The 19107-nt window shown below is 39.4% G+C and overlaps 1 protein-coding gene across 2 annotated transcripts in view; it reads right to left on the bottom strand.

The window, feature by feature from the left end:
* rad18 (RAD18 E3 ubiquitin protein ligase) overlaps positions 1–19107 on the bottom strand; it is a 109224-nt gene that overhangs the window by 42411 nt on the left and 47706 nt on the right. For both annotated transcript variants that reach the window (XM_062054109.1, XM_062054119.1), the window contains exons 6-7: positions 8419–8518; positions 1640–1827 (exon numbers count right to left, since the gene is read on the bottom strand). In XM_062054109.1, coding sequence (XP_061910093.1) covers positions 1640–1827; positions 8419–8518 — 288 coding nt within the window. The remainder of the gene's footprint in view (positions 1–1639; positions 1828–8418; positions 8519–19107) is intronic.

The following is a 19107-nucleotide window of genomic DNA, read 5'->3' as shown; positions in this document are numbered from 1 at the left end:
TGTTGATGTGATCCATTTTAATAGCTACGACAGTAGCATATAGCATATAGCAGTTAGCATCCCATGACCCATAATGCACTTCTGCCATGACCCTCCCCCGCCGAATTCCTATTGGTTGACGTGTGAGTGACGATTGCTGACGTGTGTGTGACGATTGCTGCCATTTGCTTCGTCTCTTACGCGAATGAGATAAATATTATTATTTGATATTTTACGGTAATGTGTTAATAATTTCACACATAAGTCGCTCCGGAGTATATGTCGCACCCACGGCCAAACTATGAAAAAAACTACGATTTATAATCCGAAAAATACGCTAGCTCAAATTTTACACACAATGTAAAGTCCCCAAAAAGGTGTGTACCAAATGTCAGAGTGATTCACCTCAACACTCTAATATTACAGTTAGTGTTTTGTAGAAAACATTGAGGTGTGTGAGAAATTTCAAGTCAAAACAACATAGGGGGTTTTACTCTTTGGAGACTTTGCGGATTCGGAAAATGCAGGTACAGCCTAACAAAGGCTAGCTAGAGCATGATGATGTTTGCAATTATTTTGTCATTGGGTTATTTTTTCATTTGCAAGCACTTTCAGGCAATGAAAAAATTATTCTATTAGTAAAAACAATCAATTAAAGCCTGAACAGCCGTATGGTTGCAACAGGAGAAGGGTTTACCTGGCTTCGAACATAAATACTACATTTATCTTTGTTGCTCAATGTATACATAACTTTTACAATGATACATTTTATATTTGCTTTTGAAGTTATAAAAGGTTTTATTACACATTTTAGGCATCTTTAACTAAAAAAAACTAAACATTTTCCTGACATGGTGTGATTTAGGGCCCAGTGTCAATACTAGGGCAGCCAAATTATACAACTTCTAACCAGCTTAATAACACTAGGGATGTAACGATATAACCTTTTCATATTGCGGTTATTGTGACTAAAATTGCCACGGTTATAATTATTATTATCGTTGTATTGTTAAATGTGCTCAAAGCACTTAGGCAAACTGAAATATTAAACCAAATTATAATTTTTTAAACAACTAAAATAAATAGACACAATACACTTTCTTACACTTTCAGAAAACATAAAATGTTGTTGTGGCTTAATAAGAGCATTTATTTGAGTGATTATATATGTTTATATTCTTACATTTTCATTTGTAAACGGTACAGAATTGTTTTTAATAAATGCAAATTGGATGTGCACTTTGCTTCACTTCTGGTTTGTGACGTCACGCAAGTTCACTTCCTGTTGAAGACGCCTCCTTAAGATCGATGACTTTGTGCTAAAACAGCACAGCCTTTATGTTCAAAGTGAATTAGTTGTTCAGACAGGAATGTGTTTATATAAGGTTGGATTGGGGTAAGACATTTCTCTGTCATGTCCAAATGAAAAAAATAACTGTAGTCACACCAAAAAGGAGATAAAGCCAGGCAAGATAAACAGTTTTTAAGGTGAGCTTTAGAGGTAAACACTAAATACTACCCTGGACTCCAATGGGTACATAAATAAGAGCGTAGAGCAAATACAACACACTAGGAATGGATTATCGGCAAAATATTCCCCCTTTTCTGTGCAGTGTTCTGTGGATTAGAATTTACACATTGATGGGCGGCCATCTCTCACCTGATTTTGGGTTGAAGGAGTCACACTGGGCATTATAGATGTGCACAAACTCCCTGTGCCTCTTGATCAGCTGATCTCGGGTGCCATGCACCGAGAGATGGCATTCCTTGAGCCGCCTTCTCAACTCCTGCAGGGACAGCAGACTGTACACCAGTTTCACCATAGGGCGCCTCGTCTTGCTAAAGGAGCTGTGACAGACAATTGAATTGGTTAATCTGCACATTGGCGGCATTGTTGTGCGCATCTGTAATGAACTGGATTATAAACTGGAAATGTCACCTATTAACTAGCAATATAAGGAGGAGGGGCAATAATCTATTAAAACAGGGAAAGTAAGGCAACATTATTTATCCTGACTAAAGCTTAATAAAATAAAATAAAATGGAAAAGGCTTGGAGAGAGGTACTAAAAAAACAATCTGAGAAAGACATTGAAATGAGAGAAAATGTAGAAATAAGTTGTTTAAGTGGGAAATGCACTTCTTTTTTCTCTATCATTCACAATCCTTATCTGAGACAAGAACACGTTTTTTAATTTTTTATGCATTCTAAATCGTAAATAAACACTAACAAAAGTCACCCAACATTTTTGAGATTTGAATATAAATATGCTTGATTTTGTATTTGTATTTGTATTGAATTTGCATATGTGGATGGCTTTTTTGCTTTTGTGTCGATGAGACATTCCTCCCACAAACCAGATGCACAAATAAATGGGACCTACACACTCCCCAGAACAACCAGCAGAGGGCACTGCAGCCAGAGCGTGCAGACATGGTCAGACACTGGCGAGCCAATCAGAGGGACACTACGGAGGGTCATATTACGTCATGACTTTTGGCATGATTTGACACACATTGCACTGATAAGAGATCCGTATTTACATCGGGACAAGGTCATTAAACAGCATTGATACAATAAAATAAGCAGCTAGCACGGTCTTTCTGATTAACTTGATAAATTAGCATTAGCTAATACAATGCCGAGGGTTGGACTCCGCCAAGGCTGCCCTTTGTCACCGATTCTGTTCATAACTTTTATGGACATAATTTCTAGGCGCAGTCAAGGCGTTGAGGGGATCCGGTTTGGTGGCTGCAGTATTAGGTCTCTGCTTTTTGCAGATGATGTGGTCCTGATGGCTTAATCTGGCCAGGATCTTCAGCTCTCACTGGATTGGTTCGCAGCCGAGTGTGACGCGACTGGGATGAGAATCAGCACCTCCAAGTCCGAGTCCATGGTTCTCGTCCGGAAAGGGTGGAGTGCCATCTCCGGGTTGGGGAGGAAGCCCTGCCCCAAGTGGAGGAGTTCAAGTACATAGGAGTCTTATTCACGAGTGAGGGAAGAGTGGATCGTGAGATCGACAGGCGGATCGGTGTGGCGTCTTCAGTAATGCGGACGCTGTATCGATCCGTTGTGGTGAAGAAGCTGAGCCGGAAGGCAAAGCTCTCAATTTACCGGTCGATCTACGTTCCCATCCTCACCTATGGTCATGAGCTTTGGGTTATGACCGAAAGGACAAGATCACGGGTACAAGCTGCCGAAATGAGTTTCCTCCGCAGGGTGGCGGGGCTCTCCCTTAGAGATAGTGTGAGAAGCGCTGCCATCCGGGGGGAGCTCAAAGTAAAGCAGCTGCTACTCCACATCGAGAGGAGCCAGATGAGGTGGTTCGGGCATCTCGTCAGGATGCCACCCGAACGCCTCCCTAGGGAGGTGTTTAGAGCACGTCCAACCGGTAAGAGGCCACGGGTAAGACCCAGGACACGTTGGGAAGACTATGTCTCACGGCTGGCCTGGGAACGCCTCAGGATCCCCCGGGAAGAGCTGGACGAAGTGGCTGGGGAGAGGGAAGTCTGGGCTTCCCTGCTTAGGCTGCTGCCCCCGCGACCCGACCTCGGATAAGCGGAAGAAGATGGATGGATGGATGGATGGATGGATAATACAACGCTAACGTTAGCAAGCTCAGGCCCGTTGTGCGTTCTCTCTGTAAAGACGTGGATTGTTTTTGTGCAAAGAACTCCAGGCATTTTGCATACAATGCATATAATGCTATGTGACCGAGATCACTCTGGCTGCAGTGCCCTCTGCTGGTTGTTCAGGGGAGTGTGTAGGTCACATTTATTTTTGCATCTGGTTTGTGGGAAGAATGTCTCATCGACACAAAAGCAAAAAAGCCATCCACATATGCAAATTCAATACAAATACATTTACAAAATCAAGCATATTTATATTCAAATCTCAAAAATATATTTATAAATACACGTTTATTTATACAAATTAGTAATTTATTTGTATGTCACATTTTTATATTTATAAATGTTATTAGTATATATTTTCAAATCTCAAAAATATATTTACAATTACGCGTTTATTTATACACATTATTTATTTATTTGTACATCACATTTGTATTTGTATTTGTATTAATATATGCATATGTATTAATATCATTTTGATATATATAAGTTGATGTGAGACAATTCTACTTCGATACAGGTGCCATGATTGGGTATAAAAAAAGCAGCTTCCATGAAATGCTCAGTCATTCACAAACAAGGATGGGGTGAGGGTCACCACTTTGTGAACAAATGCGTGAGCAAATTGTCCAACATTTTAAGAACAACATTTCTCAACCAGCTATTGCAAGGAATTTAGGGATTTGACCATCTACAGTCCGTAATATCATCAAAATGTTCAGAGAATCTGGAGAAATCACTGCACGTAAGCGGCAATGCTGTGATCTTCGATCCCTCAGGCGGTACTGCATAAAAATTCGACATCAATCTGTAAAGGATATCACCACATGGGCTCAGGAAGTGAAGTGAAGTGAAGTGAATTATATTTATATAGCGCTTTTCTCTAGTGACTCAAAGCGCTTTACATAGTGAAACCCAATATCTAAGTTACATTTAAACCAGTGTGGGTGGCACTGGGAGCAGGTGGGTAAAGTGTCTTGCCCAAGGACACAACAGCAGTGACTAGGATGGCGGAAGCGTGGATCGAACCTGCAACCCTCAAGTTGCTGGCACGGCCACTCTACCAACCGAGCTATACCGCCCCAGAACACTTCAGAAAACCACTGTCAGTAACTACAGTTTGTCGCTACATCTGTAAGTGAAAGTTAAAACTCTACTATGCAAAGCCAAAGCCATTTATCAACAACACCCAGAAACGCCGCCAGCTTCGCTGGGCCCGAGATTATCTAAGATGGACTGATGCAAAGTGGAAGAGTGTTCTGTTGTCTGACGATTCCACATTTCAAATTGTTTTTGAAAACTGTGGATGTCGTGTCCTCCGGACCAAAGAGGGAAAGAACCGAAAAGTTCAAAAGCAAGCATCTGTGATGGTATGGGGGTGTATTAGTGCCCAAGGCATGGGTGACTTACACATCTGTGAATACACCATTAATGCTGAAAGGTACATACAGGTTTTGGAGCAAACCATCCAAGCAACGTCTTTTTCATGGACGCCCCTGCTTATTCCAGCAAGATAATGCCAAGCCACATTCTGCATGTGTTACAACAGCGTGGCTTCGTAGTAAAAAAGTGCGGGTACTACTGGCCTGCCTGTAGTCCAGACCTGTCTCCCGTTGAAAATGTGGGGCGCATTATGAAGCATAAAATACGAATTCCACCTGAAAAGCTTCAAAAATTGGTCTCCTCAGTTCCCAAACGTTTACTGAGTGTTGTTAAAAGGAAAGGCCATGTAACACAGTGGTAAAATGCCCTTGTGCAAACTTTTTTGCAATGTGTTGCTGCCATTAAATTCTAAGTTAATGATTATTTGCAAAAAAAAAATATGTTTCTCAGTCCGAACAATAAATATATTGTCTTTACAGTGTATTCAATTGAATATAAGTTGAAAAGGATTTGCAAATCATTGTATTGTTTTTATTTACGATTTACACAATGTGCCAACTTCACTGGTTTTGGGTTTTGTACATGCTGTTAGTGTATATGTAATGTAGTAACAAGCGTACTCATAACAAGTAATATTGTATGTATTTTGGTCTTTTTAAGCATGTGGCAGCACTATCATTTTCCAGACGCATCACAATGTTGGCTATTTCCTTTAATAACAACAACACTAATTGTGGCAGACTTCATGAGAGCCAGCAGGGACTACTTTGGGACAAATGATGATCCACAATTGTATCTTTTTGAGCCTGAATATACGGGGGATTACTATACAATGTCTGCTCTCACAAGATTGGCGACTGATGGGTGTTTATATCTTCCTGTTCAGATGAAGAATTAATCATAATTCTCATGAAGGTAAAAAAGAAGTGGCCACAAAGAGCGTCTTTTTGTGTCTTTCTTGCCATCTCTAGGTCTAAATTGGATGTGAAAGTCGACCAACTTCTCAGTTTTTGGCCACAACCTTCTATTATACAAGTGAGGCATGATTTATAATCTACAAATAACTTTCACCAACTCTGCATAAGCTATTTACCTCTGTGATCACGGCACAGCTGAAAGTAGTTTGTCAGCATTAGCGCTTATAATAACAATATCACTAATACCTGGTTAATATGCAAGTCATGCTTGACATGTAAATGAAGCATTGTTGGCGGTTTTTCAATGTTTTTTGGAGGGCTTTATGGGAGCAATAGATGACTCCCATTAGCTATATTATTAGCCATCTCCTAGTTTCAAATTAGAATGCATAAAAAAAGAAAAAAAATCTGTTTTAGTCTTACATAAGGATTGAGGATAGGCAAAATTTTAAAAAAAAGTGCAGTTTCGATTTAACTTCATTGCAACATTTTCCCCCTTATGAAGGCTGACTAGAATAAAAGCTCCCACCATTCACTATGTGACATAAAGGTGTCATGGAGATGTGTCGTGGAGAAAAACATGACCAATTATTAGAAGACGATCAAACTGCTACAGACATTGCAGTATTAGTCAACTCAAACAAGTAAGATTCAGAAGGGTATTGAGGCTTACCCTCTAACACAGGGGAGATGGCAAACTTTTTGGCTCAGGAGCCACATTGGCTTTTAAAATTTGACAACCAGGCTGGCCGAGCACATGATGCATTTCAAAGCTTATCATATCTGTTGGAACTAAAAGTAGGCTACTCAAACATGGGCTATTTTAATCATAATACCTATTTTCGGACTATAAGTCGCAGTTTTTTTCATAGTTTGGCGGGTGCGACTTATACTCAGGAGCGACTAATGTGTGATATTATTAACACATTACCGTAAAATATCAAATAATATTATTTAGCTCATTCACGTAAGAGACTAGACGTTAGGGGTGTGGGAAAAAATTGATTATAATTCAAATTGCGATTCTCATGTTGTGCGATTCAGAATCGATTCTCATTTTTAAAAAATCGATTATTTTTTTATATATTATTTATTTAAAATATTATTATTATTATTTTTTTTTTTTTTTAATTAATCAATCCAACAAAACATTTCACAGCAATACCATAACAATGCAATCCAATTCCAAAACCAAACCCGACCCAGCAACACTCAGAACTGCAATAAACAGAGCAATTGAGGAGACACAAACACGACACAGTGAAATAAAAATGAATATTATCAACAACAGTATCAATATTAGTTACAATTTCAACATAGCAGTGATTAAAAATCCCTCATTGACATTATCATTAGACATTTGTAAAAAAAATAAAAAATAAATAGTGTCACAGTGACTTACACTTGCATCGCATCACATAAGCTTGACAACACACTGTGCCCAATATTTTCCCAAAGATAAAATAAGTCATATTTTTGGTTAATTTAATAGTTCAAATAAATTTACATTATTGCAATCAGTTGATAAAACATTGTCCTTTACAATTATAAAAGCTTTTTACAAAAATCTACTACTCTGCTTGCATGTCAGCAGACTGGGGTAGATCCTGTTGAATTCCTATGTATTGAATGAATAGAGAATCGTTTTGAATCAGGAAAAAATCGTTTTTGAATCGAGAATTGTGTTGAATTGAAAAAAAATCGATTTTGAATCGAATCGCGAACCCAAGAATCGATATTGAATCGAATCGTGGGACACCCAAAGATTCACAGCCCTCTAGACGAAAAAGATTTCATCGGATTTAGCGATTAGGAGTGACAGATTGTTTGATAAACGTATAGCCTGTTCTATATGTTATAGTTATTTGAATGACTCTTACCATAATGTTACTTTAACATACCAGGCACGTTCTCAGTTGGTTATTTATGCGTCATATAACGTACACTTATTCAGCCTGTTGTTCACTATTCTTTATTTATTTTAAATTGCCTTTCAAATGTCTATTCTTGGTGTTGGGTTTTATCAAATACATTTCCCCAAAAAATGTGACTTGTACTCCAGTGCGACTTATATATGTTTTTTTCCTTCTTTATTGTGCACTTTCGGCCGGTGCGACTTATACTCCGGAGCGACTTATACTCCGAAAAATACGGTAATCAAAAAAACATAAAAAATGTATTAAAGGGTTAACGCTTACATTCTCTTTTAGTGGGAGCAGTGTTGTTAATCAACCATTTTTGCCAGTGCCTCAAAGTCTAGTATCAGTTTTGTTGTGGCAATTCTCAAAACAGATATTTGCTCCATTCTGTTTTAATATTTGGCAGGCCAGATTAAAGGGACTATTGGGCTGGATGTGGCCCACTAGCCTTTATAACAATGTGGTATAACTGCTATAATTCAAAATTCTTGGGCAATAAAAATCTGCCTCCTCAATTTTGATTATAGTAATAATTCTTATTATTATATTTGGTTTAAAATACGATTAGTATCCGTTGTTTGTATTCACCTTCTCAAGCTCTGTTTTTTCTCTCCACTTCTGAGACACATGTCCAGATGTTTGTTGATGAACTGCTGAGACACGCTGACAGAGCACACTGGGCACTCCACTGCAAGATGATAGATACATTAAAAAAAAAAGTAGAGCATAAAAACAGATGTAAAGCATAAAAACAGACAGTGTAAGACAATGTACTTCCACGTGGTTTGAGGACAATGCAATGCAGACTGTGTATGTTTTTATTTGTGCCGATTGATTGGTCACTTTTCATGAAAAAGTATGTGATCACTATTGCCGATTAACACCAATCATAAACCCTTATCCCCTATGACTGACACTGTATTTATGTTATTGTCCCCAGCTAATTATGTGCCTCCATACAGTGTAGATCACTCCTCTAAGCTAATAAACTGCATTTCTTAGTATCTCAAGTATCGTTATCAAGTAAGGACGAGGCTAAACATGTAACACACTTAGCGGATCGTTAAGTGCTAGCAAGCTAAGTTTAAACAACACCAAAAAATAAGTGCCAGGAACTTTAGAAGTGGGGTGGCATTATACATGACATTAGCACCTATTAAAAATAAAATAACAAGTAGCGCAATACCATTTTAAGAGAGGATAATATAACAACTGTCGCTGTGTCAGCATTGTCAGCGTCAGTACACTACGCGTAAGAGGAGGGCGGATCTATCCATAAATTGGAGGTGTCGATACCACAGGTGGTATCAAATTCAGTGTATTATCGATACAACATTGATTAGGTCGAAAGTTTTATTGACTTAAAAAAATATATATATACATACATATACACATATGTATATACATATATCCTGTACATATACAAATATACATATACACAAATACATACATTTATATAAAATAAATATAATTAAATATATATACATATATAAATATATACAAACATATATAAATATATACATACAAATATATACTTATACATACATATATACATATAACCGGTGCTAATAAATGAAAAAAAATAGCACTGAATTTTTTTGTATTAATACCCCGAACGGGACAATCGGTAGAACATGGATGGATGGATATGAAATGTCTTAAATATCCCAATTTCATTATTAGCACTCAAACAAGGTACACATGTGCACTCATACATTTGAACACAATGCCATTATATGGCCTACTGTAATGCTCAATTAAACACAAGAGAACATCCCTAAACTGTGCTGGCTATGGATCAAAACTATTATACCGATATCGTTCATAAACTAACCTATGAATGGAGACATTCATTGACATGGCCTAGTGGTTAGAGTGTCCGCCCTGAGATCGGTAGGTTGGAGTTCAAATCCCAGCCGAGTCATACCAAAGACTATAAAAATGGGACCCATAACCTCCCTGCTTGGCACTCAGCAACAAAGGGTTGGAGTTGGGGGTTAAATCACCAAAATGATTCCCGGGCGCGGCGCCGCTGCTGCCCACTGCTCCCCACTGCTCCCCAAGGGGATGGGACAAATGCAGAGGACAAATTTCACCACATCTAGTGTGTGTGTGACAATCATTGGTACTTTAATCTTTAAAATAACTAAATATCTCCACCATGCCTTGTTTTTCAATGTTCAGGACTGATGAGGATCCCAAATACACAAAAACAAAGCCAATCAATCAAGTAAGAAAAATAGGTTTTGTGCAATAGGAACCTAACTTAAGAGGTGTTCTGCCAATCAATCAAGTAAGAAAAATAGGTTTTGTGCAATAGGAACCTAACTTAAGAGGTGTTCTGAGATAAGAAAAAAGGAAAAGCCTTGAAAATAATATAAGGAAAGTCAAATATAATCTCCAATTATACTACAAAGACAAGATATTTGATGTTCAAACTCATAAACTTTTTTTTTTTTTGCACAAATAATAATTAACTTAGAATTTCATGGCTGCAACACGTGCCAAAGTAGTTGGGAAAGGCATGTTCCCCACTGTGTTACATGGCCTTTCCTTTTAACAACACTCAGTAAACGTTTGGGCACTGAGGACACACATTTTTTAAGCTTCTCAGGTATAATTATTTCCCATTCTTGCTTGATGTACAGCTTAAGTTGTTCAACAGTCCGGGGGTCTCTGTTGTGGTATTTTAGGCTTCATAATGCGCCACACATTTTCAATGGGAGACAGGTCTGGACTACAGGCAGGCCAGTCTAGTACCCGTACTCTTTTACTATGAAGCCACGTTGATGTAACACGTGGCTTGGCATTGTCGTGCTGAAATAAGCAGGGGCGTCCATGGTAACGTTGCTTGGATGGCAACATATGTTGCTCCAAAACCTGTATGTACTTTTCAGCATTATTGGCGCCTTCACCGATGTGTAAGTTACCCATGTCTTGGGCACTAATACACCCCCATACCATCACAGATGCTGGCTTTTCATTTGTTGACAAAGTGGTGACCCTCGCCCCATCCTTGTTTGTGAATGACTGAGCATTTCATGGAATCTACTTTTATACCCAATCATGGCACCCACCTGTTCCTAATTTGCCTGTTCACCTGTGGGATTTTCCTAATAAGTGTTTGATGAGCATTCCTCAACTTTATCAGTATTTATTGCCACCTTTCCCAACTTCTTTGTCACGTGTTGCTGGCATCAAATTCTAAAGTTAATGATTATTTGCAAAAAAAAAAAAGTTTATCAGTTTGAACATCAAATATGTTGTCTTTGTAGCATATTCAACTGAATATGGGTTGAAAATGATTTGCAAATCATTGTATTCCATTTATATTTACATCTAACACAATTTCCCAACTCATATGGAAACGGGGTTTGTAGTTGTACACGTTGGCTCCAATAACACTAGGATGAGACAGTCAGAGATTACAAAGAGAAACATAGCCAGGACTTGTGATCTCGCTAAAAAGATGTCCAGGCATCGAGTAATTGTCTCTGGCCCCCTGCCTGCGAGAGGCAATGATGAAAGGTATAGCAGATTAGTCTCGCTTAACAAGTGGCTGGCTATCTTCTGTAGACAACAGGGACTAACGTTTATTGATAATTGGCCCTCTTTCTGGGGCAAACCAGGCTTGCTGATGAGAGACGGCCTTCACCCTAACCAGGAAGGCGCCATCATCCTGTCTAGGAACATAGACTACTGTTTAAGTCTCACTTGACTAACTACACTAGAGCAAGCCCGGCCACAGGCAATTACAGAGTCTGCCAGTCCGGGTGAGGAGTAAATTAAGCTAGAACTAGCCAGCGCCAGGCTGGATAATCCATGCACACATAGCAATTCTCTTAGAATAATACACAACTCACATAATGTTTTTTCTGTTGTGACTGTGTCAGAGATTATGATGCGTTCAATTTATCGCAGCACCAAGCAAACAATCGGAAAATTCCCGTCATATCAATTCCTAGATATTGTCGAAACTATTTAAAGTCTAAAACGCATAATAAACGCAACATTGTAAATATTGCTACTACGGATAATCTCAACAAAAACTCGTCAAAACAGCCCAATACCTATAGTATGGGCTTTTTAAACATAAGATCATTGTCTCCCAAAACGTTAGTTAATGAGGTCATTAGAGACAACAATCTTAACGTCATTGGTCTTAGCGAAACCTGGCTCAAACCAGACAATTTTTTTGCGGTAAATGAGGCATCTCCTTCTGACTATACGAGTGCACATATTGCCCGCCCCCTTGAAAGGGGTGGGGGGGGGTCGCACTAATATACAATGAAAACTTTAACCTTACCCCTAACCTAAATAATAAATATAAATAGTTTGAGGTGCTTACTATGAGGTCTGTCACACCGCTGCCTCTCGACCTGGCTGTTATTTACCGCCCCCCAGGGCCCTATTCGGACTTTATCAGTGAATTCTCAGAGTTCGTTGCTGATCTAGTGACGCACGCCGACAATATAATCATAATGGGGGACTTTAATACCCATCGGACCCTCAGTGCGTGGCGCTCCAGACTATAATTGATAGCTGTGGTCTTACACAAATAATAAATGAACCCACACATCGCAACGGTAATACGATAGATCTAGTGCTTGTCAGGGGTGTCACCACCTCCAAAGTTATGATACTCCCGCATACTAAAGTAATGTCCGATTATTACCTTATAAAATTTGAAGTTCTGACTCCATGTCAACAAGCTAATAATAATAATAACTGCTATAGCAGCCGCAACATTAATGCTGCCACAACGATGATTCTTGCTGGCTTACTGCCTTTGGTAATGGCACCATTCACAAATTATGTCGGCTCTATTGATAACCTCACTAACAACTTTGACGACGCCCTGCGCGAAACCATTGAGATTATAGCACCGCTAAAGCAAAAAAAGGCCTCTAAAAGGCGTACCCCATGGTTTACAGAAGAAACTAGAGCTCATAAATTATCATGTAGAAACCTGGAACGCAAATGGCGCGCGACTAAACTTGAGGTTTCCCATCAAGCATGGAGTGATAGTTTAATAACTTATAAACACATGCTTACCTTAGCTAAAGCTAAATATTACTCAAATCTCATCCGCCTCAACAAAAACGATCCTAAATTTTTGTTTAGTACAGTAGCATCGCTAACCCAACAAGGGACTCCTCCCAGTAGCTCCACCCACTCGGCAGATGACTTTATGAATTTATTTAATAAGAAAATTGAACTCATTAGAAAGGAGATTAAAGACAACGCATCCCAGCTACAACTTGGGATGATATTTGATAAGAAATTATCGAGTTCGAGCCTATTATCGAATCCTCTTATCGAACAGATTCCTTATCGATTCTCTTATCGAGTCCAGATAGGTTGTTGTATATGGAAAAAAACACACAATATTTGATTTAACAAATCACTTCACATTCTCTACTGCTCGCTACTATAGTATTACCATATCTGAGTCATTGTGCAGAAATGTGGGGAAATAACTACAAATGTGCACTACATTCGTTAACCGTGTTACAAAAAAAATTAATTAGACTGATACATAATGTTGGATATAGAGAACATACAAACACTTTATTTATTATCAGGTTACTTCTAGACCTCCACCCCAGATCCCACCTCACTCCTACCCACTTCTCTAAAGTGGGCTGGCTCAAGGTGGACAGAGTTAAACAACTTGCACTGAGCCTAGTCTATAAAATCCGCTACACCTCCCTGATACCGAAGTACATGTCAAACTACTTCCTTAACGTAAATGGCCGCCATAACCACAACACCAGGGGGTGCCCACTAACCACGTTAAACCCAGATTCCGAACTAACAAAGGTCTTAACTCATTGTCTTTCTATGCCACATCAATGTGGAATATGCTCCCAACAGGTATAAAAGAAAGGGCATCTCTATCCTCCTTCAAAACCGCAATATAAGTTCACCTCCAGGCAGCTACAACCCTAAACTAACACCCTCCCCGGATTGCTAATAATCAAATGTAAACAATCAAATGCAGATACTTTTTATTTTTCTTATGCCTTCTGATCTCTCTCTCTCTCTCTCTCTGTCTCTCTATGTCCACTACTTGATGTCCATACCCCCCGCCCCTCCACACCCCTGATTGTAAATAATGTAAATAATTCAATGTGAGTATCTTGTGTGATGACTGTATTATGATGATAGTATATATGATAGTATATATCTGTATCATGAATCAATTTAAGTGGACCCCGACTTAAACAAGTTGAAAAACGTATTCGGGTGTTACCATTTAGTGGTCAATTGTACGGAATATGTACTTCACTGTGCAACCTACTAATACAAGTCTCAATCAATCAATCAATATTGAGTCAAAAATATTAAAGTTTGAAGATTTGGTAAAATTGCAAACAGCTAAAATGATGTGGAATTAAATTATGGAATGGATTAAGTAAATAAGTTAAACATTGTACTGATATGATCCAGTTGAGGTTGTTCAAATGAATAGTGCTTACAAAGTACAAAGAACAAGAATTATGAGAAATACTTTCAACCTTATTGAAAATAAGATATTCTTCATCTCAGTATATTAATAATGACTGAATTAATTAATTACATATGACAAAACTATTGTATATACTAATTCACAGATATTTTATTATAAAAAGTTCAGTAAATGATGTATATATTTGTAAACGCTAAGAAGTGGGAAAGGGGTAGGATTAAATAAGCTTTACTTCTTCCTACTCCTGTAAAGTGAAATGATATGAAACTGATGTATTATACTGTTGCCTCCAAGCAGGTAATCCTCCTGGAGCTCACAGTGCCTTGGGAGGACCGTATGGAGGAGGCCAATGAGAGGAAGAGCGCAAAGTACTCTCAGCTTGTGGAGGAGTGTCGGAGCAATGGGTGGCGAGCGATGTGCCGGCCCGTTGAAGTGGGATGTCGAGGGTTTGTGGGCAAATCCCTCTGCAGGGCCTACAGAATGCTTGGCATCACAGGGGCCAGCCAGCGAAGGGCCATGAAGTTAGCCACAGATGCAGCAGAAGTGGCATCAAGGTGGCTGTGGATCAGGAGGGGAGAGGCGTGGCATGTAGGGCAGTAGCGCTACCTGGACACAGGCTGGGGCCTGATCAACCCTAGCTGGGTCGCCTAGGGGAGGGGGTCTGATTGTTGAAAGACCCGAAACCCCCTGTGATCCTAGGTTACATCACTGAGGATGTGTCCAGTTGCACCATTGGTGTATTTAAAAAGTAAGTGTGTTCATGTTCCAAATAAACTAAAGAAATAAAGAAAGCACTAGTTTATTAGACAGACTTGCAAACTCTGTCGTGGTGTAGATTACAAGATAACGTTAACGTTATCAGACACATACAAAAAGGCTCACGTTAACGTTACCGTTAGCCGCTGACTATGTTTAGGTAACGTTAGTCTAGCTAACATTACTGCAGTCCTGGTTGACATAAGAGGTAACGTTACTACAAGTGAGCAGATATGGAAATTAACCGGCAACAGTTAACGTTAGTTACTAACCGGCGTCACCGCCACTGTAGCTGGGACTTGGGCAGCTGGCAGAAGAAGAGGGGCGTTCTTTGTCGTCTCTGCCGCTGCTTCGAAGACACGACACGCTTGTTGTACTTCCGCCGCTTACACGAGAGCGAAGCCTGGCAATAATTGCATATTGCCGCTTCCTCGTTTTTTTTGGTGAAATTAAGCCATGCCTTGGAGCACTTTTTCCGGTCCATTTTTTTCCCGCTTTTCCTATCTGCGCCTAATGACTGAGCTACGTGACGTCATTTCTTGTGATGTCACACGGGGCATTTCTTCCCAGGAATTCGAATAAAGAACCAACTCTTTTTCTTTACTATAGTGGTCTTGATAACGGGTACCGGTTCTCAAAAAGGGATTCGAGTCTAAGGTTTATTATCGAACAACCGGGAAAACCGGTTTCGAGTATCATCCCTAGCTACAACTGGGTTATATTAACACAAATACGACTGTATATAAACGACTGATACTGCCCTCCAAAATAGTCTCTCTCTTTTTGATGAAATAACATTAGAGGAATTATTACGGCGTGTAAGTGGGATAAAACAAACAACATGTTTACTTGACCCACTTCCTGGGAAACTTATCAAGGAACTGTTTGTATTGTTAGGTCCATCAGTGCTAAATATTATAAACGTATCACTTTCCTCTGGCACTGTTCCCCTAGCATTCAAAAAAGCGGTTATTCATCCTCTGCTCAAAAGACCTAACCTCGATCCTGAACTCATGGTAAACTACCTTCCGTTTATTTTGAAAATTCTCGAAAAGATTGTTGCACAGCAGCTAAATGAACACTTAGTGTCTAACAATCTCTGTGAACCCTTTCAATCCGGTATCAGGGCAAATCAATTTACGGAGACAGCCCTCGCAAAAATGACTAATGATCTACTGCTAACGATGGATTCTGATGCGTCATCCATGTTGCTGCTTCTTGATCTAAGCGCTGCTTTCCATACCGTCGATCATAATATTTTATTAGAGCGTATCAAAACACGTATTGGTATGTCAGACGTAGCCTTGTCTTGGTTTAACTCTTATCTTACTGACAGGATGCAGTGCGTCTCCCATAACAATGTGACCTCGGACTATGTTAAGGTAACGTGTGGAGTTCCCCAGGGTTCGGTTCTTGGCCCTGCACTCTTCAGAATTTACATGCTGCCGCTAGGCGACATCATACGCAAATACGGTGTTAGCTTTCACTTTTATGCCAACTCTACATGCCCTTAAAGCTGACCAACACGCCGGATTGTAGTCAGCTGGAGGCGTTTTTTAATTAAATAAAACAATGAATGTCTGCTAACTTTTTGCAACTCAACGCCAAGAAAACGGAAATGCTGATTATCGGTCCTGCGAGAAACCGACATCTTTTTAGAGGGACGGCGTGGCGAAGTTGGTAGAGTGGCCGTGCCAGCAATCGGAGGGTTGCTGGTTACTGGGGTTCAATCCCCACCTTCTACCATCCTAGTCACGTCCGTTGTGTCCTTGGGCAAGACACTTCACCCTTGCTCCTGATGGCTGCTGGTTAGCGCCTTGCATGGCAGCTCCCGCCATCAGTGTGTGAATGTGTGTGTGAATGGGTGAATGTGGAAATACTGTCAAAGCGCTTTGAGTACCTTGAAGGTAGAAAAGCGCTATACAAGTATAACCCATTTATTTATTTATTTATTTATAATAATACCACCTTAACATTTCACAACCAAACAATTACACAAGGCGACTCGGTAAAGAATCTGGGTATTATCTTCGACCCAACTCTCTCGTTTGAGTCACACATTAAGAGTGTTACTAAAACGGCCTTCTTTCATCTCCGTAATATCGCTAAAATTCGTTCCATTTTGTCCACTAGCGACGCTGAGATCATTATTCATGTGTTCGTTACATCTCGTCTCGATTACTGTAACGTATTATTTTCGGGTCTCCCTATGTCTAGCATTAAAAGATCACAGTTGGTACAAAATGCGGCTGCTAGACTTTTGACGAGAACAAGAAAGTTTGATCATATTACGCCTATACTGGCTCACTTGCACTGGCTTCCTGTGCACTTAAGATGTGACTTTAAGGTTTTACTACTTGCGTATAAAATACTACACGGTCTAGCTCCAGCCTATCTTGCCGATTGTATTGTACCATATGTCCCGGCAAGAAATCTGCGTTCAAAGAACTTAGATTCCCAGAGCCCAAAAAAAAAAGGGGGGGGGGGGTTACCCACATATGCGGTCCTCTCCAAGGTTTCTCATAGTCATTCACATCGACGTCCCACTGGGGTGAGTTTTCCTTGCCTTTATGTAGGCTTTGTACCGAGGATGTCGTTGTGGCTTGTGCAGCCCTTTGAGGCACTTGTGATTTAGGGCTATATGAATAAACATTGATTGATTGATTGATTGTTAAACTAGATGGCTTTGATTTTTAAGTTAATAATTTTTAATGGAAAACCGTAGTTTTTACCACTGCAGCCGCAAACCGGAATGGATTATCAAAAACGGTACTCATTACGGGAAAACTATAGTTGGCAGGCATGGCAAGGAGACGAATCAAGATTTTGACACACATTGTAGGTCGGAAAAATCGAAGAAAAACTGAAAATATGTTATTTTTTATTTTTACAGAGATAAAAAAGACGAATTTCCGAATATAGACGGACAAATTACATGCCTGATTTATATATATTTTTTTATACATACATACTTCATATACATACGTACATATACACATACATACTACATGCAGGGCTACATACAGTACAGGCCAAAAGTTTGGACACACCTCCTCATTCAATGTGTTTTCTTTATTTTCATGACAATTTACATTGTAGATTGTCACTGAATGAATCAAAACTATGAATGAACACATGTGGAGTTATGTACTTAACAAAAAAAGGTGAAATAACTGAAAACATGTTTTATATTCTAGTTTCTTCAAAATAGACACCCTTTGCCCTGATTACTGCTTTGGACACTCTTGGCATTCTCTCAATGAGCTTCAAGCACACATGTGAAGTGAAAACCATTACCTCTTGAAGCTCATCGAGAGAATGCCAAAAGTGTGCAAAAAAGTAATCAGAGCAAAGGGTGGCTATTTTGAACAAACTGGAATATAAAACATGTTTTTAGTTATTTCACCTTTTTTTGTTAAGAACATAACTCCACATGTGTTCATTCATAGTTTTGATGCCTTAGTCATGAAAGTAAGAAAACACATTGAATGAGGAGGTGTGTCCAAACTTTTGGCCTGTACTATACATGACATGTACAATGATATTTTTAACCTGTCAATAGGACTTACTATAAATAAATAGAAAAATGTATAGTTAATATATGTAATCAGTGTCAGTGTTGGTATCTCAGGGTTTCCCGCAGTGCGTTGTTGTTAAGGCGGCCGCCTTAACAACAAAGAGCCACCGCCTAAACTAAAGTCTTATTTGTATTTATTTTTTTTGTCCTGTCCAGCTTTTCAGGCAAATCATATAGTTGATGTAGATGCCCATATCGGCTGTTCAGATTTACTTTACAAAAGAGAAGTGTAGGAGACTCTTGTTGCCTTATTTGTATTTGACTTTTTTAAATGTATTTATATTATCATTTGGTGCTAAACTAAAGTCTTAACAAGCTGCTACGCTTCGTACTTCCTCTGCCTCTGTCAGTACGTCTCTGCAGCACCCAGCATTGTCCCACCCACAGAACCATCGGATTGGTTACATGCAGAGCGGTAACAGCCAATCAGCAGTGCGTATTCAAAGCGCATGTAACACCCAATCAGCGGTGC

Source organism: Entelurus aequoreus, linkage group LG01 (assembly GCF_033978785.1).
Source record: "Entelurus aequoreus isolate RoL-2023_Sb linkage group LG01, RoL_Eaeq_v1.1, whole genome shotgun sequence".
NCBI lineage: Eukaryota > Metazoa > Chordata > Actinopteri > Syngnathiformes > Syngnathidae > Entelurus > Entelurus aequoreus.
Note: the sequence above shows the minus strand (reverse complement) of the source record. Positions and strands in the feature narration are given on the sequence as shown.